Genomic DNA, 23,751 nt, shown 5'->3' on the forward strand with positions numbered 1-23,751 from the left:
CTGAGACCACCTGTGTACTTCTCCATTAACTCCACTGATTTATTTATGAAGCCATTACGAAGAAAAAAAACCCTAGGCGTTTCCTCCTCTAATACTTATTCTGTTAGGCCAAGAAGCCGGGCTTCCACATTGCCCTTAGGTTGGGATGTTCTTCATACACCTTCAACCGAGCCCTCCACCGCTAGACTAGAATGGGAGCGACTAGAACGAGCTCAAGTACCCAAACTAGGCGTTTGACAGCGTTTGCCGTGTTCCTCTGCTTGTGCTGGAAGCGCTGAGCTGGTACAAGCATGCAAGCGCGGGCGGGAGCGCTCCGGCGAGCCCGAGGTGCTGTGGATCCCCCTCGCTCCCTCCTACCCTCCCTCCTACCCTCCCTCCTAGCGCGCATTTCCCGCCCGGCGGGGCTGGAGGGAGGCACGGGCGGAGCGAACCCCGCCGCTCCCCGCTCCCCGCCCTCCCTTCCTCCCTCCCTCCCTTCCTGCTGCCCTCCCTCTGCCGGGCGGGCCCGGCCCGGCCCTTCCCTCCCCTGGCAGCATCACGGGCGCTGTCTTGTCCGCGCCCAGCTGCCGGGAGTCGCGGGGCAGTGTCCGTCTGTCCGTCTGTCCGACATGTTCCAGCTCCTGCGAGGTTTCCTTCTGCCGGCGGCCGCCTGCGACGGGAACCGGGATGGCGACTCCCGGTACGCCAACCTCTTCCGAAAACTGGACCTCAACGAAGACGGCAGGGTGGACATTGCCGAGCTCCAGACGGGCCTCCGAGCCATGGGCATCCCTTTGGGGAAGGAGGCGGAGGAGGTAAGCGCGGCCCGCAGGCGCTGCCGAGCGGGCTGTGCCGGCACCCCGCGGCCCTGGGCAGGGAAGGGGAGAGGAGGGGAAGGGAAGGCAGGGGAGGGGAGAGGAGGGGAAGGGAAGGCAGGGGAGAGGAGAGGAGAGGAGAGGAGAGGAGAGGAGAGGAGAGGAGAGGAGAGGAGAGGAGAGGAAGGGGAGGGCGAGGCCGGCCCGGCCGCTCAGCCCTAGGGACGAGGCGCGGCTGCTGCGCCCCCGGGATCCGCGTCCGGCGCTTTGGGGCCGCTCCTGGATGGGGGCAGCCTCGGGCCTGGCGTTTTCCTTGCCCGAGCCGCTATTCCAGCGTTGTACAGCACCCCCGGATTGTAGGCGAAGGGTCCTGAGCCAAGTAGGTTTTACTCGTCATGGGCGGATTTTTGGCGTCTTTTGACTCCTTGATGAGTGATACTCGATAGCGCATTTCTCTTCCAGCATGACAAAGAATGGTAATTTACAGCTTTTGTCCGCCACTCCACCCATGCATAATCTAGATCACAGTAAATTAGGGTTTGCTTTGGGCAGCAGGTAGTGTAAACCTGCATAGCCCTAGGCTGCAATTTCAGAACTGTTTATTTAAGCTAAACACATAGACGTGGAAGTTTTTCTTCTTGGCATGGACTGTTGTCAAATACCGAGGCCCTGTATTAGAAAATGCACACTTGTAAGAGTGGCCATCAAACCAGGAAACCTACAGCGCTGAAACTCTTTGTGCTGTGGCTTCTGCAGTGCTCAGTTGGACTATTACATTCCTTTGTCCCTTGTATCGATGTTGTGACCTCAGAAGTCAGTAAAACTTAAGTCATCAAACATTCCAGCGTGATACCGACTTACATTAGCAGATCTGACCTGTAACCTGGAAGAGGAACTTCTCTTTCCTAACTACTTTCAGTAACCCCCAGGGATCAGCGCATAAAATCATTTAACGTGCAGTTCTGTAGGCACAAGTGTGTGTGGTAAGGCAAGTCCTCGCTGTCATGAGCACACATGGCTTCATTTAGGCGGAGCGGGTGTGGGGGGAGCTACTATTGTAGCAATTCTGCTTGTTTCAGTTTAAACAATGATTCCATTGCATTTCGCTGCCCTGTCTCTTCCAGCTGTTGCGTACTTTCTGAAAGAGGTGCAGGAAAAGGAACTTAAATTTCAACTCCATTGTTAAAATATGTGTTTGGTCAATAACTCAGTGACCTTACACTGACTGTGTGACAGTTTTTCCCTGTGGTCTCCTTTGGTCTCTGTTTTGCTTCCTTCTGTTATATTTAATTCTCTGTCTCCTGTACTTAAAAGAAAAGTATCCAACAGGCCTCTTGTGTTGAATGGTGTTTATGCAAGAGTATAAATGAAAGCACACTTTCACTTCAGTATTGCTGCTGGTCAAAGTCAGCTTTACAATAGGCACCTTTGGTGTTCTTAGGTTTTTTGTAATTAAAGGGAGGGGCACGTTGGCCTTTCTGGTTATCCATGAGAGTTGTCAGTGTTCAGAGCATGCTAGCTATGAACTTCAGTCACACATTATACACACATTGTTGTAAACCTGTCGTACCAGTTTGACTGTAACAATTTGGGGGTTTTACATATATTGAACAATGGGGAAACAGGTGATCAGCTAATTTTCTGGTGTTTAACAAAGGTGGTCTTCCCACATAACTCACTGAAAGCCCTGGTGTGCTGCTGAAGATTTGAGCAACTTGGAATTGAAGTTCCCAGTTCTTTCTCAAAATCAGTGATTTTCATTAATGGTATACATCTGAGTAGATGTCAGATTTTCTCAGTTGCTTCAGGATAAACTAAAAGGGATACCCATGAAATAGAGAGATACATCCAGGTATGTCCATCTTATAACAGAGAGCAGGAACTTTTGCCTTAGTTGTTAAAGACACACAGAGTAAACAATATGAGTCATCTTCTCATTTGGGAGGGGTGGAGGAATTGTTGGAGTGCAGGGAAACTTCTGTGTGCTCACTGTTTGAGCTATGGTGGGCAGAGTTGGAACTAGAAGCTAGAGTGGTGCAGTGTATCTGTTAATAACTAGACTTCTTATAATACAAGAGCTTCAGTAAGTCTTGCCTTCTGCTTCTTTCCTGCCTTTATGTGGCTAATCTGCTTCCTGTACTTTCTTGCAGCTCAAAGCTGCCCTCTCCCACTTCAGGCTCTAAAGTGATGTTGAATTCACTTTTCTTAATGCTTGGCAAAAAGGTGTTTTATGAATGAAGCCAGGTATCAAATCATCATATTTGGAGAGGCAGAATCAATCTTATGATTACTGATAACTAAGGAGTAAGGAATTGAGATGTGAAAATATTACACAATGGGGCAAAGTGTTATCTACTGAATAATATCTACTCAGCCCTGCCAGCATAGTGGCACCATGGCACACATAGAGCTTGGGATATCCTAGAGCAGAGTCAGCTTTGGTGTCTTGTGGGTGCATCAGTGACTCTAACCTCCTTATGTTTTTGTCACGCTGTGTTAGGTTTCCAAAAATCTCTTGCAAGGCTGGCTTCCAACACATAGGATGAAATTCATATTCCTGGGAGTGTTGGCTGTTCTTCTGAGCTGTACAGCTGCTTTCTGGCTAACCTTTGGAAAAGGGACTGTTTGAGTGTTCCTGGGTTTCACAGCTAAGTCAGTTGTTTGATCCAAAGTTGTACCACCTTCACAGTACAGTGTTTGTGCTACTGGTACTGCTTTGCTCTTCTAAGTGCAGTTCCTCTCTAGAAGGAATATGCATGTTTTAAAGGAGACAAAGCTACTATCCATTTGAGTAATAGACTGCTGGTATGCACCTTCCATCATCTGTGATCCTGTGTGGTAAACTTTGGAGATGGCTTGCATCTCCCTCTAAGGAAGAATTATTTTCTCCCTATAGCAAGACATCATAGCTCAACCTGACAGAACCTCATGAGTGTGTTCTGCTTGACCTGCCTTGCGGCAGTATCTGACAGACAAAAGTAAATGACTGGAAAATCTGGAATCTGTGCTACTTGGAGGCTGCCAGGGTGACTCCTGTTTTAAATTGTAGTACCTTACCTGCCAGGAATAGGTTACTTTGCAAAGCTTCACAGGAGATTCCCAACACAATGTCTCAACTTTTATGAAGGAGGAATTCAGTGTGGTGACTAACAACTGTCACTGCTTGCTCTACAAGCAATATTAACAGCTATTGTACAGTGACTTTGATAAGCAGGGACACTACATAGATGCTGGGATCAGTTCACAAGTGATCTCATGCTGTGTCTTCAGAATGCCTGAGTCTCGTGGGTGGGAGCACCATAAATGGTGTGAGTGGTTGGATGAAGTACTATTTTTGTTCATCCTTCCCTTTCGCTCCAGTCAGTCCTTACTGGTTCATGTGGGAGGTGAACCCCATATTTCAAACTTCAGTCTGGGATAGGAGCAGCCAAGTATTCAAATTCAGGTGCTATTTATACATGGAGTTCTGGAGCTAGGAGCAGGAAGATGTTACTGAAATGAATAACTACATTCTGGAACCAGTCTAATGATCTTATTTGGGCTAACTCTCAACATTTTCACATAAGCCTTTGGCTACATTAGAGCTAGTCTTTTGGATAAAGAAACAGCGTGAAGAGACACCTCTGTGTGGTGGAGACAGGGCCTAATAAGACTAAATTTGCAATAATCAGACTATCATCTGTTTAGAGTAATTGACCATTTCCTAAAATTTGAGTCCAATCAAGTCTAAAAATACTCAGAACACTTGAAGTATGTTTCTGCACTTAAAGCACAGGAAATTCAGAATTCTGCCAAGTAAGGCAGGCCCCTGTGCTGTTTTCCAGTGCTGTGTCTCAGCATGGGGATGGGTGAGAATGGCCCAGGTGTGTTTTGTTTCCTTCTGAGCTTTTCTTTGGCCTCTAAAACCTGCAGCTAGATAGTGCTTCAGAGCTTCCACTTTCCATAGCAGTTCTTAGTACAGGAAACACACATCTCTTTAGTGACTGAACTAAAAACCTTCTTAAATATGTATCCACTGCTTTAGTAAGATTTTTGCACTTATTTTAATTTTGGTAACTTTTCCCTATGTGGCGAAATTAGAAGGGTAGTAGACCAAGGTAACTGAAGTCTCCTTTGTCATGTTGTAGCTTGGTTGGAAACGGTTAGTTATTACTTTGACAACTCTGAGGAAGATACATGGGCATCTTATATAACACTGTACCTACTCTTAGAATTTAAAACTGTGCTTGTGTGTATCTGGTATGATAAAAACTTCAGTACTTCCCTGTTTCTGTGCCATGCTTTATACGCACTGAGGCTTTCTCTGACCTTAAGAGTTTGCCCAAAACATGGTGTTATAGATTTAGAGTAGTCTGGCATCTTCAACTTTTTATTGGAACAGATGTCATGTGATTGTAGAAAACTGGAACCATTTAGTTCCTTTAAACTTCATTTTCACGTTGTAGCAGGTGTGATGATTATGACTAGTTATGGGGACTTAATTGTGAAATTCCACAAATATCTTCAGTAATGTATTCAGTTTGTAACTTTGAAATTGAATGTATTAAATTTACTTTGCTTTCATTGTAAGCAAACATGCAAATCATTATTTCATTTCTGTGTTTACAGCTTCAGAAGCTTTTAGCAGATATGTGCTGTAGTCTTCGTACAAAAAAGCAAGATGAATCTGAAGTTTGTTTTCGTAACACTTTAAACATCCAAGGAGATTAAAGGAATTATTTTTTAATACTAACGTGATAGTTTTTTTCCCCTGAACGGTGACAGGGTACAGTGAATGATTAATTATTCCTCTTTTTGCTGCAAAGTGCAAGAATGCCAAGAATTCCCAAAACTGGGAAGCCTCACTCTGAGATACCTCTTAACCACTGTGTTGAAATGCTTTGCTGTATCCCTGTCTTGTGACAGCAGTGTGTACCAGGTGAACAAACAAGCGAAACTGTTCCATCTTTTGAGATGAATATGGCCAGGACGCCTCTGTAGCAGAGTGGTCCTGTTTAATGGGAAAACTCAGTCTACCAAGTATGCTCAAAGTCAAAAATACCAGTGTAACTTGCAAAGAATGCTGAATGAAAGTTCAAGGGATAGTTTGCATCTTCCATGTATGCTGTTTCAGATTCTTGAAATTTAATTCATAGCTATGAGTTGAGAGAGTTTATCCAGGTCCTGAAGGAGCAGCCTTTGCGAGGCATTTTGGGAGAGCCTACTCACACTTGCATCTTGTCCTTTTTTGTCTCGTTTTCTAGAGATTCTGTTAGCTGCAATGGACCAGGGAGAAGATCTCTGCTGGTGCTGTCCTGCTGCAGGGAGGAGTGGTGCTTAGGACAGGGAGCAGGAAGGGGAAGCTCTGCAGCTGATAGCAACATCTGCTGCTGTCAAGGGTGCAAGTAATATGAATGCTGAATTCGGACAAGTTGGGAGGCCTTTAGAGGCAGTGCAAATTCCTGTTTTACTCAGTGTTGTGTTGGATTTCTGGAGGTGAAGTGTCAGCCTAGTTTGTGTGTTATGTGGGCTCACTGGGCTATGATGCTGTGTGAATGCATCTTCAGACCCTTTCCCTTTATGTTGGATTTATTTCCCAACTGATGTAGCTTGACAAGGCTGACTTCAATAATTTTTTCTAGTGTTTTTTGCATTATCATAGTCTGCATAAATTTGTGTAGTCTTAGTCTTATTTATATCTATAAATGGGAAAAGGACTATTGTCTGCTATGTGTCCAGTAAAGGAAGAAGTGTCCTGTATACTTCAGATGTGACTGAATTTGGCATGCAATAATATTATATTATATAATATATAATATACCGTTGAATAATTTAAAACTGTTGACTGCAGAGCTATGTGAATGGCTCAAAATACTTTAAAGGGAAGGAATTGAAACAGGGGGAAAAAGGGAAAAAATGTCATGTTTCATTTTATATATAGTGCCTCTGATTTTAAAAGCAAATGTGAAATGTGTGAATGCCTAAAGACATGATGATGCTCTTACTGTGGCACTGGAGTTCTTTGTATGCAGCATTTTTCTCTGTACCCTTTGAAACTCTGGTTGCAGAAGACATAATTGCTACTTGCACTGGTGATGTATCTTGAATTGCTGTTTTGTGCTTGTGTCTTGTAGATAGCATGATAGGAAGCCAATAACTTCTTGATGAATCACTTCCTTTTAAATATTCTTTACATTATATTAATTAGCTGAAATACCAAGCTAATGAACAGATTGGTAATCCTTTGTACTCAGCAGCCCCACCTTCCATGCACAGTTCAGTTTTGTAAGCAATGTAAAGACTTATGCAAAATACATTAATGATGACACTAATATAAAATCTAGACTGTGAATTTAAAAGTCTACATAAAAACAACAAGATTTGTAGTGTATTGCATTCTTTGTCTTTACGTTGTAGCCATGAATGTGTTAAAGTTCATAACTTTGGCATAGAGCAATCTAATCAGGACACTTACAGAGAAGGGTAGGGAGTTTTTGATGTGTATATAAAGCCTGTCTGTAATTCTTTTTTTTTTTCAACAGACCTGCTAACTTACTTACATTTCCACACCAAATACAGAGGTCTTCTGACAGAGTAGGAATTCAACCCTGCAACATGATTTATATAACAGGGAATTTTTTAAAAAAATACCTTCTGTGTTTCAGTCTGCTTGTGGCCTCTTGCATTGGTGTTGCCTGGTTGTGCAGGACTTTGAAAGTAGCTGTATTAACAAAATATGCAACAGAAGAAGAACAAAAATAGTAGAATTATGAAGAAAGAGAAAGAGGAGAAAAGACAAAGGTGACAGTGCCATGACTAAATAGGTCAGCACAGGAGTGTTTTAGTGTTTGTGTAAAGGCCTGTAGCATTAAAAAGAAAGATCACAGAGTGATAGCATTATTTGGATTGGTAGTGACTTTTAAAAGGTCTTGTAGTCCAATTCCCCTGCAGTAAGGAAGGACATTTTCAACTATATCAGGTTGCTCAGATGCCCACCCAGTCTCACCTCAGATGTTCCCAGGGGTGGAGCATCTGCCAGGCTCCAGGCAATATGTGCCAGTGTTTTACCACCCTCGTAGTAAAAAACTTCTTCCTTACCTGTCATCTGAATTGACACTCATTACATTTAAAACCATTACTCCCTGTCCTATTGCTACAGACCCTGCTAGAAAGTTTGTCCCATCTTTTATAAGCCTCTTTAAATACCAACAGCCTGCAGTAAGGTCTCCCTGGAGCCTTCTCTTCCTCAGTATGAAAAACTCCAGCCTTTGCTCCCAGGTACCTCACAGGAGAGGTGATGCTCTCTGATCATCTTCATGGCCTCCTCAAGCCCCTCTGCACCAGGTGTGTGTCTTTCCTGTGCTGAGGACCCCCGAGCTGGATACAGTACTCCAGGTGGGAGTCATGGGGGCAGAGTAGAGGGATGGAAGCTCCCTTGAGCTGCTGGTCATGCTTCTTTTCCTGCAGTCCAGGACATGGCTGGCTTTCTGGGCTGCACACACATATTGCTAGCTCATGTCATTATCTAAACATCACCTATAGGAAGATGTCATCATTTTCCTGTATCTGTCAGTAATTTACAATTCTTTATGTGGTAACCATTTCATTTTGTCCAGTGAATTATCCTTACTGCTTGGGGCTACAGCTTTTAGACAATGAGAAAAGAAAAGGTGTGCCTTGAAAGAGAAACATTTGGATTTGGGCCTTTGTAAAGGTGAGGTGATCCCACAATAAGGCTGTAACAAGAAATGGCAGATTTTATGTGGCAGGCATGCCAAGCATTGTTTCCCAGGACTTGTAAGCGAGTGTTGGCACCTTGGTTGGTTCCTGCTCTATTGTAAGCATGCCTATTTTAAAATGTGTCCAGTTCTCCTCCATCTGAGAAGCTGGTGACCCAGGCACTGGCAGAGTGACAAGGGTTATAATTATATAAAATCTGGTAGTATATTAAATGCAGAACAGCAGAGTTGGATTCAGTGTTGAACTGAAGTGGGGAATGATTGACTGATAGAGTGGTTTGCTTGTGGAGGCTGTGGAATCTCCTCCCTTGGAGGTGTCCAACAACTCAGTTGGATGTGATCCCACACAACCTGCCTGATCTGATTAGATGTGCTTTGAGCTGGGGTTGAGTTCAATGGACTCCAGAGGTTCCTTCCGACTTGAATTATTATTTGGTGCTGTGAAGGGGCAGTTTGTACCTAGGACTTAGTGTGCCAGGCTCCACACAGAATCCAGGAGGTGTCTTCCTGCTGGCTATGCCCGTGGAGTGTGGAACCCCCAGGAGGAAGTTTCTGCCTGCCAAGTAAAGACAAGCTTCTTTCAGTGTTCCTGTCATTTCCACAAACTTGCAAATTACTGATTTTACTTACAAATTTTAACATAATTAGTTCATTTCATTTCATGGTCAGCAGGAGGGTTTTGTTTGTGGGAGCTTTTAGATTTGTGCTGAGAGAAAAACACACATGCCATACGTTTTTGTTCCCTGTCATTTCTGTTCTGCTTTGCTGAGAGTGGCTTGAAGTCAGGGAAAAAACTGTCCAAACAAAAGTAGGAAATGGAGAGTATGTTTGTGGTTACCCTTTTCTCATTGTTGCAGTATGGAATCCACTTCTTTGGCAGATGAACTGAAAGGTGCCCCCCTTTGCACACAGAAATTACCAGCTCTAAACTTCCTAAGCGTTCCTGTTTTCTTTGGCTCACATCATCCTCAGCAGTGGAGATTTTGCAATCATAATTTAGCTCAAGTTTTGTCCTATCTGTGAGCCAGAAAACCACTTTCCTTGTTCTGCCTTTTGGTTTGTGTAGTTGAGGCAGCTATAGGGAACAGTAACAATTACAAGTGCCACATAAGTCACCTCTTCTCAGGAAAGCCTGGGAGCCCAGCGGGACACTCAGGAGGTGCCATGCATGGAGTGAAAGATAGCTTGAGATTGTTGAGATTGCATTCTTTGGCAGGGGACTCTTCAGACTAGAGTAATTTTTAATGATGGGTTTGGTTGTTTTTTTTTTTTTTAATTATTAATCTACTAGCCTTTCTCTATTTCTTGTTAGAAGGTTGTAGTCAGACTGTATCCATAAATATCTATAAATGTAAACTAAAGTTTTTTGTTTTTTTTTTTTTGTAACGGGAGATTCTGAACAGCTGTAACTATACTGACAGAGGCATGAAACTGAATTGATGAGTGTAACTATCTGTGTTGACAGGTTATTAATAGAAATTACAATCAAGCCAGACTTATGACTGTACAAAAAACACAGTTTTTCAACGCTGATACCAAATCACCAGTTATCTGAGCATGTGGTATCTTGAGTTGATTTTTATTGTGCACAATTGCTGTATTATGGGAGGTAAATAATTTGCCCATTTCACTGTGGCATACCACATCATTTTGTGCTCCATTTCATTGAGAAATCCTTGTTAATCTTACAAATTTTGGGTTTTTTTGAGATGAAGTTTTAAAGTACATTACTTTTTGTAGAGGGATAGGGAAGATGAAGGAGGCAACATAAATGTATTTAGATGTCTTCAGTCTTTTTCAGACACCTGCAACAAATACACCAATTTTCTGCTTCCTTTCTGTTTAGTTTCTGTAGCCTAGAACTTGTTGGACTTTGATCTTTTGAGGACCTCTACTAATAAGAGGATTAAACAAAATTAAAACCAGATTTTGCATCTTGGAACAGCCATTCAAATCTTGTTGAGGATTACTTTATTCAGAAACTCCAGCTGCACAAGGCAGTCTGCTAAACAGAAGATACTCGGAAGAATTTTTGGCGTATGCTTTGCACGTAACCTGAAGTGCTGTGGAACTGCAGTTAGTGAAGAGATGAAAGTACCTTCTTCATGCTGAAGTTTTCTGGCCCTTTGTTGGTGGAGAAGTGTCTGCCTGGGCTGTGTTTGAGACTTGTTTCCTGCAGCCCTGGCAATTGCATACCGTGCATTCAGTGCATAGTTAATGTTACATGAAGTGTTTCTGTCTGCAGGACAGCTCCTAGGAAGCACATGCAAGAAAAGGAGATAAGGGGGGTTCTATTTGTTACAGGTTTGTTTAAAACCGTAGTCAGGGCTTCAGTTTGGAGCAGAGAGCCACGTTCTCTCAAACACTGAGGGCTGGGAGTGCCAGTGGGGTGAGGTCTTTGTAGTTTGTTTGATTAGCATTTAAAGAGTTAATTGCTGTGTGTATTTTTTCATCTTTATAATTGATAGACCACTTGATTAAGATAACAGTCAAGGTTCTACTTATTTAACTCACAAATTTCATGTACAGGAAACTCACAGGCGTAAACTTGTTCTCTATCAGGTTTTTCTCCTTTCTCCCACCTCTTCCTCCACAAATTATTTGATACTTGTAGGTATAACTTGCCAGACAGAGCTGGTAAGAAACCTTAACATTTCTGCACAGAAGAGTTATGTAAATAATAAATAATGTTTTCTTAAATACATATTTACTGCCAATTGTTTTCTCTCCTTATGCAAATATTGAGTGTGTTAAATTCTGAAAACAAAATGATGCTTTGTGAGCTGCTGAAATTTGGACAAATAAAATATTAATTTTTCTCTCAATAGAAAATTTTTAAAGCTGGGGATACTAACCAGGATGGACAGCTGGATTTTGAAGAATTTATGCAGTATCTTAAAGAACATGAGAAAAAGATGAAACTGGCATTTAAGAGCCTGGACAAAAACAATGATGGTATACCTTGATTTATTTTATTTGGTCAAACATTGTTTGAAGAAACTGCATTAAAAGTAGTGCAATGTATTTGTCTGAACTGGTGCAAAAAGTTGTGAATATGGAATCCTTACTTCTTTTCCTTAATATGATCATAATTAAAGTTTGCTATAGATCGAAAACAAAATAATTAATTAAAGTCTTTATTCATTCTATTTTCTCCAAGTACACTGAACTGGGGTTCCTTGTTCCCCAGATGGAGAAACTATGAGGAAATTTCTGACTACTTCTAGCTATTAAAAATAAATCAGTTTTTAACTAACTGTATTTGAGTCCCATTTGCTTTGTCCTTGTAGTAGACAATCAAAACACATAATCTCTGGTAAGTTGATTTTTAAATAATCTTTGCAATTATTCAGCTGTTACAATGAACTCCGAGGTGCTAAGTTTATTAAGATCCACATTTTAAATATGTATCTTGTTTATTTTAATGTTTCAAGGAAAAATTGAAGCCTCAGAAGTTGTCCAGTCCCTCAAGATACTGGGTATAAACATTTCAGAAAAACAGGCAGAAAAGATCCTGCAAAGGTCAGGAATTATTATTATTTTTTGATACAGCTTAATCTCCCTTGTATTGTTAATTTTTATATTTTTCTGTTTCAGAAAGGGGGATAAATGGGATTATGACTTTGGAAAGTGTTAGTAGTTACTATTGGAGCATCTGGTTCTGGGAGGAGAATGTTAACTTTATTTCTCTGTAAATATTGCTGATATAAAGAAGCACTGTATTATGTTTTTAAATGGAATAGGACAGATGCACTTGGATAAGAAGCATGGTATTGAAAGGTCATGGCAGATTCAGCCTTGAAGTCACTATATGGAATTTACAGTCAGTTATTGATATGATAACCCAAGTTAAAGTGGGAGGGAGAAGGGAGAAGAAAAAGCAGAAAACCAGAACAAAACCCCACCATTGCTATTTCCTTATATAGTTTTGTTCAATTTCTTTTCAGTATTGATGCTGATGGGACCATGACCGTAGACTGGAATGAGTGGAGAGATCACTTTATGTTTAATCCAGCTACAGACATTGAAGAAATAATTCGATATTGGAAACATTCCACTGTAAGTTCACCTTCTCTTTTAACCTAGTGCAGCTCTTACATTCATCTCTTCTGTGTTAATTTGTGATATTGAGTTCAACAGCTTCCCACTTGTTATATTTCAAGCATATCTGTATTGCTTGATTTTCCTTTTCACTTCATACTCTCCTATTATAAGCAGGATTCTATCAGATGAGCTCCTTCTGAATGAACAAGTTCATCTAAACTTTGCAAATAATTATCAGTAATTCTTAAGACAAAATATTTTTCCTCTTTTGAAAATATTTCACAGAAAAATAATAACAATATTAAATCTTTTTCTTCGCACATTACAGTAGAATTTGATTTGTTGAAAAAACTTACATAAACATTTTAACTGTTTCTTAGGTTGAAATTAGTATTTGCTCTTATACAGTACCATTATAATGATCATAAAATCACTGGTGCCTTTACTGGTGATTTTCTGCACACATCAAGCTCTTTTGTGCCATAGAATTTAATTTATGCATACAGAAAGTGCAGCAATAGGTTACCCATTGTGCAGAGAAATTTTTTAAGTTTTTATTGAATGGAGCTGCTGACATCTCAGTGACTGATTTTTAAGAACAATAATAAAGTAAATAAACCCAACAGTAATCCTATTTGCTAAATACCTTTCCTGTAGATTATTGGAAGAAATAAAGTAAGGTTAGATGCCTTTAAATATAGTGAGACCATTTATATCTCTAGGGATTAGTCAGCATTTCCATAATAAAAAACAGTTTATGAGATCTGAGAGCTTTGAGTGTTTGACACTACAACCTCAGTTCAGGAATGCTTGCCAAAAGGGAGCTAGCCCCCTGTTTGCTGAAGAAAGCACTTGAAGCACTGCTGTGAGATCAAATAGTCCTGGTCCCAGCTTACTTAGTGGAAAAAACCTTTGCTTTAATAAAATGCTCCTTATTATTATTAAACACAAGTTCTGTATTTTATTCTCTTTATTATGGAATATCATTAGTTGCCCCCAAGGAACAGCTGAGGGAGTCTCCTGTGATCTTAGTGTTGCAGTCAGCTGATGACCCAGTTATCACAGCAGATAAAATCCAGCAACACAGCTGGTCTTTGAGATAAGAGCAGATGTGAGACCTCCCAGCCTGGCTGGCATTAACAGACAGCTCTTACAATTCTGTTTTTATTATAGAATTCCTATCTGACTCTTCCAAGCAGATAGATAGCTACATTGCCACAGAATTATTCTGTGGCCTTTCTGTATAAACACACATAAACTCACCTTTTTTTTCCTTTGGATGTCTCAGTACACACCAGGTTTAAACCCTGGTAGATATACATAATATCTCTTAGAACACTGAATTTATGTTTTGAGAGTTTTGATTGGTCTTTTGAGGTTTCTATGTAATTGAGCAACTGATGACACCTTATTTTGAAACCTCAAATTTGAGAAGGATAAAACGATTTTCCAATTAATCTGTTCTGTGTTCAGTATCCAGAATAGCTGATGCTTATCCTTTTTGTCCAGTGGCTGTATTTGCACTATGCATTCTGCAGTTTTTGTCCCAAATGACCAGGACAGTATTCTGTCTACTAACAGAGAGAGAATGCAGCATAAATTAGGGATCTAATGTCTACAGTTAAAATCAATGGTAGTTCAAAGGTTTATCAGTTAACACACCTTCTGGTCAGTATTTACCAGTTATTAATACATTTTTGTTCTTTTTATACATTTAATTTATGTGTAATAGCAGATTTGCATTGTCTACAGTGTAATTCTTCTCATGTGTCATGAGTATAGGTTACACTTAAGAGCAAAAGTGACATGTGAGATTTCCTAGTGTTATGTCTTAGTTTTATCATTAAAACCTATATTAATATTGTTCTTTGATCAAATCCAATGGCAATACAAATATACCTCCCTTAGTGAAATTTCAAACTTTTATAGCTGTTAAAAGTAATTAAATGTATCTTTGAGTATAACTGATGACAAGAAAATCTGTAAGGCATTCTAAGTGATGTAAGAAAATCTGTCAAACTTTTTAGTTTGTGGGATAATACACAGCAGTTACTGGAACTAGAATATTCTGATATATCAGCTGTTAAAACCCTGCTTTAAAGTGTTGGGCAACATAGGGGAAGGAGACATCCCACATGTGTGAATAAATTGCCATGAGAGAAATCTCTTGTTAGCAACCTTAGGAGATTACCAAACTAATCCCACAAGACTGTCTGGTGAAAGGTAAGCTGCAAGCATTTGAGCTTTGGTGCTGACTTTAAAGGACTGCTTATCATGAGAGAATGTCTTTGCTTGGGCCATACTCAAGGAGGAAATCTGTCGTAATTTTTAATGATGATGGTGCAGTCTTTGAAATGGTGGGTCTGTGGTTTTACTGCTTAATATTGATGTAGAAGTCACTTAAAGCTGTTTTTCATTGGCTAGCAATGCATAGCAAGTTAATTATAGAATGTAAATTAGAGATATTTGTAACTAGTACTTTATTTGCACATTCTTAGGTAGTATATTGATTTGGAAGTAGAACTGTGGATAAAACTGAGGTGATGGAACGAGATAGTAATTTGCACATCTTTGATTTGGATTCATAAAGGTACTGGATATAGGAGATAGCTTGACTGTTCCAGATGAGTTCACAGAGGAAGAGAAGAAGACTGGGCAGTGGTGGAAGCAGCTGTTGGCAGGAGGAGTGGCTGGTGCTGTCTCTAGAACAGGTACAGCACCCTTAGATCGCCTTAAAGTCATGATGCAGGTAGGTGCAATGTTCAAGAATTTGTTGGTTTCCAGTGAATCACTTGAGTTTTTAGAGACCTGTTGGGAAAAATAAAATGAGGGCCAAGGTCAGTGTTTAGATTACAGAGGTCTGTCTATGTTTTCACAATTTCCATATTTTGTGTTCATAAATATGATATTTTATGGACATGGGGAAAAATGCAAGCAAAATGTTGCAGTACTAGTGCTGCTTAGGTTTTTTCAATAGTGCATATGGTTTTGCTTGTTGATATATTTAATCAGTTTAATACTGATGAGTTTTATAATCTAATCAGAGCAGTGTTCTCTGCTGTGACTTTGGATTTTTTTTTTTTTTTTTAGGTTCATGGTTCAAAGTCAAACAAAATGAATATAGCCAGTGGTTTTAAGCAAATGTTGAAAGAAGGTGGTGTCCGATCCCTTTGGAGGGGGAATGGTGTTAATGTTGTAAAAATAGCTCCTGAAACAGCTATTAAATTCTGGGCTTATGAACAGGTAGGATGAAAATCAAGAATTAAAATAATGCTAAATAGATTCCTAAATTACTCTCACTGTTCATTATTGGCACTGTTGTATTATACAGGACTTGTTGTCATGGTTGGGGATTTTGTCATTTTAAAGTAGTCCATAAAAGACTTTCTATTTCTATTAGGCAGATTTTACTGTTGTGTTATAAGCAGTGCAAATAAATGTTACCTGTTACATGTTTTAAACTGTCCCTGATTCTGCATGGCTTTGTGTGGAGTACTGCATTAATATCTAGATTGGTGCTGCAAAGTGACAGGCAAAAACTTGGCACATCATGCTAGCTGAACTTACATGGGATCCACTTAAAGTCAAATATCAGAGTGCTAATGTGTGTATGCTATGTATGATGCCCTCATCCTGGATTTCAGAGTTATATTTACCTCTGAATCAGCTTTAAGCATCATGTTAAGGCCTAATCCTCCTTTGGAAAATGAACTCCCATTCTGGTATATTTAAATGAGATTTATTTTTGCTCTGTGGGGCTTGCTAATGCCTCAAGTAAGACCAAATGAGCATACCACACATCTCTATACAAGCAGGAGATGAAAACAACAAAATATCAAATAAACTCGGAAATGTTGCCAGACTGAAGAGCAGATTTTGGTCCCACAGAGTAACCTTGGGCATATTATTCTTTACTTGTGTAATGGCACAGTATGTAGAGTGGTCCAAGTATTTCTGTGAAATTGATAGTTACTCTTTCATTCTTTGGTTGGACAACTGCATCTACAAGGGAGTGTGGTCCCTCCTTGTTTTCTGGAGTTCTCAGTGTATGCACCCTTGTGCTGGCAGTTTGCAGAACACCTGATGTACTGTGGGTGACTGAGGTATTCAGTCTAAGAATTTGTGCAGGCTGGAATGTTTATCATGTTCTGGAGAATCTTTTTTGAGTTAGCAAATGTAACTGTAAATGCATGGAAAACTAAGAGCTTGAAAAGACTTTTTTTTACCATGCTCTTGCCTTTTATAATAACTCTTGCCACTCCTAAAAAACATGTTTGTTTATTTGTGTTTTAACTATACAGTATAAGAAGATACTCACTAGGGATGATGGAAAGTTAGGCACTGTTGAAAGATTTGTATCTGGTTCTTTGGCTGGAGCAACAGCACAAACTTCTATTTATCCCATGGAGGTAAGAAAATCTGCTTCCATTGGCGCCTGCAAAATATTTGGTTTGTGCCCTAAGTAAACTCCATTTTGCTCTTGAAAATATTGTAAAAATTCTTCTCCAGTCTGATATCTTAATGTATTTTTACTTCATGCTTCCTTTCAGACTTTCAGACTTCCTTTCAGTCCTTCAGACTTTCAGAATTTTTAGAATATTTTGGAATTTTTAAAATATTCTAACTGATTCTTGTAATTTTTCCATATATTTTGCTGTATAATATTTTTAAAACAATATTTAAATAAAACCTAGTGCAGGAAAAATGATCACCAAAGAACATTTAAAATTCAGTACGTATTCAAGCCTTTTGCAAACTGGGCATAAATCCTTTTCCTGCTATATGTAAGCAAGAAATGGTCTTGTCTGTTCACTTGTGTTGTGTTATGATGGGAAGCTGTGTCTTGATAAGGAGAACAGTGTGGGGAAGGATGTAACAGCTACAGCTCAGGCTGGGTGGATTGGCTGCTCCTTCCCCTGTAGGACATACCTGTAGATAGTACTGCACATTGCAGTTTACTACTGTTAATATATTTACTGCTCCAGTGCAACTGTTACACACCATCTCACAGAAACAGGATGTATTTTCTTTACTGCTGGTTCCCTAGAAGGTTTATCACTTGTGCAGAATAGATATTGGGGCTGGGACTAAACCAATACCAACATTAAGTTTGTTAGTAATGGCAAAGGTAACCTAGTTAGCCATTTTGTGGTGGGGATTTCAGTTGGAATGGAACTGTTTTCATTACTGAAGTGATAATGATCTCTTTAAAGAGCATCCTTGCTGTTCCAGAGGGTGAATCCCAGCTGACCTGAGTACAGAGATGGGTTAATTTAGGGAAGAACTGAAACATGATGTAGATTGTCTGGATTACACTGATCTGTGGAGACCAGGGAATTGTTCTACAGTATCTTCTGATCTTCATAACAAAGATATGGTACTGTCCTAGAAGTGTTTTTAGGATGTTTCTAAGTAAGAGAGAATAGCCAAGTGCCAGGAAATTCTTGAGGAAGATGCAGTCTTGTCAGACTTTAAAGACCAAATTGTTCCTCAGGAAATTTCCTCTGTGGTTTCTTTTGGATAATGTTATTAATTTCTTTGTCCTAGGATGCAGTACAGACTTACTTGCATTATTAATCAGGTGCTGGGTTAGAGTAGTGAGACACAATCCTTGTATTCTTCAACTACCTCTATCATACTTCTTGAAATATTTTCTTAATATGCTTTAGTGTTCCTAGACCAGAAGTAACATCTGCTAGCATGTTAGTACTCTCACTTGTGCCTTAGCTAATACTTCTGTTGAATACTGCCTACCCTGTTGCCTTCAAGTTGATCAAATTACTGCCTGTTTTAATCGAGAAAATAAAACTAAAATGCAATTTTAAAAGGCTAAGAATTTGTAAGCTAATATATAGTAATGTTGTGGTGCTCTGCCCTAAGGTCAGAACTTGAAGAAGCCTGCTGCTAACAAGGACTTAGCAGCAACAAAAGGAGATTTGCAGCACCAAAGTGCAAAGCAGTTCTAGAGAATTGAATAAGCAGTAATATACTGTGTAGCTGAAATAGATTTATAAATAGGTGTGTAATTAAGACTGCTATTTTTTTTTCTTTTAGGTTTTAAAGACCAGATTGGCTGTGGGTAAAACAGGGCAATATTCTGGGATGTTTGACTGTGCTAAGAAGATTTTAAAAAGAGAAGGCCCAAAGGCCTTTTACAAAGGCTATATTCCTAATATTCTGGGTATAATTCCTTATGCTGGCATTGACCTTGCTGTTTATGAGGTGAGTTTAGATCACTGAATGCATGTAGCTGTCATTAATTAATTTACAAAAAGTGTAATTATCTTTTGGAATGTTTGTATTATTGTACTATTACAGCTGGTTCAATTTTAAAAAGACAACTGAGACTTTCCATTAATGTTACTAGACCTCAGTGTTTCTGTTTACCCCTCTTGAGCAGTGCCTGGGTAGATGGGCTCTTCCTTGCAGGAGTACCAAGCAGGAAATGTGCTATGAGAGGATTGTACAGAGCTTGGCAGTACCACAAGCTTTCATACTTACCTAACCTTGTTAGACTGGAACATACCCATTTTATAGGAAATATGTGCTTTTAAAAGGTTTATTAATATTATGATAGTTTATACATTCTTTTGCCAGTTGTGAGGTTTATGAGTGGATTATACTAACCTGAATTCCTTGTGTGTCTGTGCATGTCATCAGAATTCTTTCTGGCTGACATAGCTTTTCTGAGAAGCTTGAAATGCTGCTGTGTTTCATTTACAGAGAAACTGGCATCTATTTCACCCACAAGCAATGCTGAAAGTCTTTTACCTACATTAGATAATACATGTTGCTTCAATGTGTGTTAAATAACTTGGATTCACAGACTCATTTTTTTCTAGTCTAGACAAATCTTTTTTTGACACTGCATTAGTATTCACCAGAACTGCCTGAACAAATATTTTCAAAGCTGTATGGAATTTTTTTCCTACAGTTTACATCCTTGTTTCTGCATGGGATGATATGCACAGCTGTATGAGCTTTTGATGTACCCTGTGGGATGCTGAGTTGTTTCACTCCTCCTCTCCCCAAAGTACTGCAGGTGCATGGGCACTTCCCTCCTGCTGGATCTTTTAAGGATTTCCCTTCTAGGTACTAACTCTTGTAGTCTGGTTGAAGTCCTTCCCTGTGTGCCACGGTGTTTACCTGTGCACCTCAGGCATGTAGGACTGGCCCAGTGAAATCGGTGCTTTTCAGGACTGAGCCCTTAGGATTTGTTATGAATAAAGAAGTATTTGTTTACCTTTTTGAACGCAGATCTCTTGTCTTACTGTTTAATTTTGTCCCTTGGCAGCTCTTAAAGACTACATGGCTAGAACACTACGCATCGAGCTCTGCGAACCCAGGTGTGTTTGTGTTGTTGGGGTGTGGCACCATTTCCAGCACGTGTGGGCAGCTGGCCAGTTACCCTCTCGCTCTCATCAGAACACGCATGCAGGCTCAAGGTGAGTTCTCCTGTACTGAAAATGCTTCTGGGTGGTCACATGAAAATTATATCATGTGGGATAGCTCTAGCAGAGACGTAGAATGAAAAAAAAATAACTTGGAAAAATTCTTCCTAATGTTGGTCCCTTCTCCCTCTTACCCCCAACATCGTTGTTCTTCACACTCAATTTAAAAAGTTACATTGCAAGCACTTGTGCTTTGTATATTCTGAGAGCCACATTCCATACAAGACTACCAGACACAGCCCCTCTTATAGTCTGGAAGCACTCTTCTGAACTTCACAATGTTTTCTAAATTTCAGAGATTAAATGATAGGATTTGAATTGTCTTGTGAGGGTAGACAGCAATGTTTACTCTGTCGGATGTTTCATAAGGATATCTTCATAGCTGAGATATTTGTTTGATAGATTTCTGCACAGGCTTAAGGATGGGAGCCTAGATTTCCAAAGGAATATAGGAGGATAATGCTTTCCACTAGGATTTAGACACATGGGTATCTCCCAAATGTCTGGGATTAAAAGATCTCTTATCAGTGGACTGATATAGTAGGCTCATGATCCAGGTGTTTGATACTTACTCAAGATTTATAATATTACTAGAACTGTTTTATAACACATTATCTTTTTGTTCTAGCCTCAGTGGAAGGAGCTCCACAGCTAAACATGGTTGGTCTCTTTCAAAGAATTGTTGCTACAGAGGGACTCCGAGGACTTTATAGGGGCATAGCCCCTAATTTTATGAAAGTGCTTCCAGCTGTCAGCATCAGCTATGTTGTATATGAAAAAATGAAACAGAATTTGGGAATAGCATGAATTGAAGGAAAAAAGTGAGATGCTTCTAATGCTGTTGGAAACACCAGAACAATAATGTTTTCTCAAGTAATCTGCTCTCACAATTAGAGACAGATTTTTATAGAGACATGCTGCAACTTCCACATTTGCCCTTAAGTGGGAAGAAACTTTCTTAAATTTTAGTTCACCATTTTTAAACAGATACCTATATTGCACTTTAAAGTATCACTGAGATTAAAAAAAAATCAAGAAAAACTGTCTTTAAATCAGCAGTATGGTTTTATTTTTAGGAAATCATGCATGTTTTACTCGTTGGAGTTTTTAAAATTTGTCCTTTCTAAATGTGTATTTGTCTTGGATCAAACCAAAGGTAGGAGAAATTTATACTGCCTTGATACTGAATTTATGAAAGTGACTTTTTGTTTTGTCATGCTGCCTATACTCAAGCAATTCACAGGCAATATTTTGCATGCCTAGAAGTGAGCACTTTTGTTCTTTTTGGAGACTAAATGTTAAGCTCATAAGAAATAGGATCTTGGATACACACAATGATGGAATAACACATTAAAATATAGCCCGTCACCTTTGTCTTCAGGCAAACCTTTTTTATTTTTCATTATTTAAAGAGCCTGACAAACTGCTGTTCTGCAGTATCAGAATACCTCAAATGGATTTACATGGTATTTTTGTAATACAATCAGCAATTTTGATAATCTGCTTCACTGAATCTTCTTTTCATTGCACTTGTAAATGTTGGCACCATTAACCATGGCAAAATTTGGGTTACAGCTGCATGTTTTATAGGATCATAATAACAAAGGAAAAGAAAAAGCTTGGATATTAGATCCATTCCATACAAGTGCAAGTGGCTATTTAAAAATAGGATGGAGGATCCAGTATGAAGCTGGTAGTAATTGCAGTGCAGCCAATGGCAGAGCTGTTCATAGCTGCCTTGGGAACAGGAACGCTTCTCATTTTGGACTCTCCATTCTTTCCCTTATTCAGAGGGATATATCCACTATGTGCTTTTAGCCAGCCAGCAGAGAATTGCATTATTAAGGTAGTAAAGGTTTTTTACAGTTTTGTCACTCGAGATCAGTCATCTGTGCGTGGTGGCTGCGGGTGTGAAATTGGGATAATAAAATAATCAAATGTTGTGTCCAGGTGACCAAGTGGCAGCGCTGACCTCAGGTGCCCATCAGATTGATGTTAATGTAGCATGCAAAGCATGCATGCACACTGTTAGTGCTTGAGAAACAGCTCCTCCTCCAAAAACAAAGCAGCCCTTCCTCAATGCAGAAAGTTAGGTATTTCCATGTACAAGTCCTTCCAAAGCAACTTTATTTTTTTTTTTTCTTCTTCTTTTTTGGTGTGGGTGGAGGGGCACACAGTTGCCTTCAGGCCTGAACACTGAAATAGTTTGACAATTATCAATTATCCAGACTCACTTGTTAGGCTTTTTCTGCTTTCCGTTATGTGTAGTGTCTTAATCTTAGTAAATTCGAGATTATACTTACCTTGACCTTCTAAAAGCAACTGTTCTTAGACCACTTTCTGAAATTGGATTACTGAAGGAAGAACTTTATTCTGTTAAGGTCATTAAGGGTCTTCTTTTTAATTCTTTCTTTTTTTGGGTGGGCATGAGGGGTACATGAGTTTTTTGTTGTTTGTTTGATTTTTTTCAAAGCAGACAAGCAAGCAAGCAAAAATAACTGCCTGAATCTCCCTTGTTCTATGTATGCTTTGGGCCATATTTTTCAAACAGCACTCACATGCAAATCTGTGTTCAGTGCTTTCATGGCTGGTGTTTATTCTCCATAAACTGATAGATAGCAATTCCATAAAATCTGTATTATAAATTTTTTGTCACATTTCAGAAAATGGCAGCTCTAGCTGTATTTTGGCCTTCCCTTTAGGGAAACATTGGACTTTGCACTTTAAAAAAAAGTCATTCTGTCCAAATCATTTATATGTATAATGCCTTTCTGATCTGAGTTTTTCTTGGTTTTGCCAATGTCTTTGTATCTTTGGGATTTGTGAGATTTGTTGCTGATAATTTTGTTTGACTGCGACCAATGAGCAAATGTACTGTGTGTGTGATGTAAAGATGACTTTAGCATTTCTATCTTCCAGACTTGTTCCATTTTGTTTATAGTGTGCAAGTGCCATTATGAGTATTGAAATTATGGTAACCCTTTTAAATATTGAAAAGATGAGCTGTCTCAGATTTGATTTTTCATTATGTGCCTTGATGATGATCGTGTTCAATTGTGTATTCTTTGTCTCTTAAATGTATGTTTACCTTTCTAGCTCTATAAAACTAATAGTTTCTAATAAATCTTTGTTTCCTTATCTGGCTGGAGTCTGCTGATGTGTTTTTTCAAGATCTGATAGATGACACTTCTTTATTGCATTATATGCATAATACTCAATGTAAAAAATGAAGGCAATTGATCTAAAACTAGGTTTCGGACTAGACTATGCTTTGCTATTACACAGACACTTGAAAACAGTTTGAGATAAGTTGATTGTCATCCTGTTTGAAACTCTCTCATTGCTTAATGGAAGACCACATCTTTAATATTTTTGCTTGTTCATTGAACAATACTAGCCAATAATTTGCTTCTGTGTATGTTGTGTGACAGAACTCTTAATAATCAGGGACAAACATACTTGTATTACTGCTGATCTTGCTTTGTTGTTAATCTTACTTGTTAGTCAAAGGATCAATATAAATCTTTTCAAGGTAATTGACTTAATTTACTCTGCATGTGTAGCATGGCTATGCTACTAAAAGCTTATTAGCAGCCAGCTTTGACAATTCCTTTTGACTTTTTCACACCAATCCTTCAAATGTTTAAGATAAGGGGAAGCTTTTCTTGTTTCTGATTGCTGCAAATATATTTCTTGTAACATAAGATTTAGAAGTTTTCTTTTAAGTAATGGAAGATCTAGGTG

General features: G+C 39.3%; 1 protein-coding gene across 4 annotated transcripts; it reads left to right on the plus strand.

The window, feature by feature from the left end:
• The first annotated feature begins 512 nt into the window (after positions 1–512).
• SLC25A24 (solute carrier family 25 member 24) lies at positions 513–23,145 on the plus strand. Of its 4 annotated transcripts, XM_062497643.1 has the most exons (11): positions 661–794; positions 6,038–8,117; positions 11,341–11,467; positions 11,947–12,034; positions 12,460–12,571; positions 15,147–15,305; positions 15,647–15,799; positions 16,858–16,965; positions 18,611–18,778; positions 19,851–20,001; positions 20,636–23,145. In XM_062497643.1, the coding sequence occupies exons 3-11, from the start codon at positions 11,398–11,400 to the stop codon at positions 20,812–20,814; spliced, it is 1,188 nt and encodes a 395-aa protein (XP_062353627.1). In that variant the 5' UTR covers positions 661–794; positions 6,038–8,117; positions 11,341–11,397; the 3' UTR covers positions 20,815–23,145. The 4 variants fall into 4 exon arrangements, with proteins under 4 accessions (XP_062353623.1, XP_062353624.1, XP_062353627.1 ...); XM_062497639.1 differs by lacking the exon at positions 6,038–8,117 and having other exon boundaries at positions 513–794; XM_062497642.1 differs by lacking the exons at positions 661–794; positions 6,038–8,117 and adding an exon at positions 8,145–8,168.
• The last annotated feature ends 606 nt before the right edge of the window (positions 23,146–23,751 follow it).

Source organism: Cinclus cinclus, chromosome 8, assembly GCF_963662255.1.
Source record: "Cinclus cinclus chromosome 8, bCinCin1.1, whole genome shotgun sequence".
NCBI lineage: Eukaryota > Metazoa > Chordata > Aves > Passeriformes > Cinclidae > Cinclus > Cinclus cinclus.

Coding starts and splice junctions, on each gene's coding strand:
- SLC25A24 (XM_062497639.1), top strand. CDS start 609: ATGTTCCAGCTCCTGCGAGGTTTCCTTCTGCCGGCGGCCGCCTGCGAC. Junction 15,306..15,646: donor GCCTTAAAGTCATGATGCAG/GTAGGTGCAATG, acceptor TTTTTTTTTTAG/GTTCATGGTTCAAAGTCAAA. Junction 15,800..16,857: donor AATTCTGGGCTTATGAACAG/GTAGGATGAAAA, acceptor TTAACTATACAG/TATAAGAAGATACTCACTAG.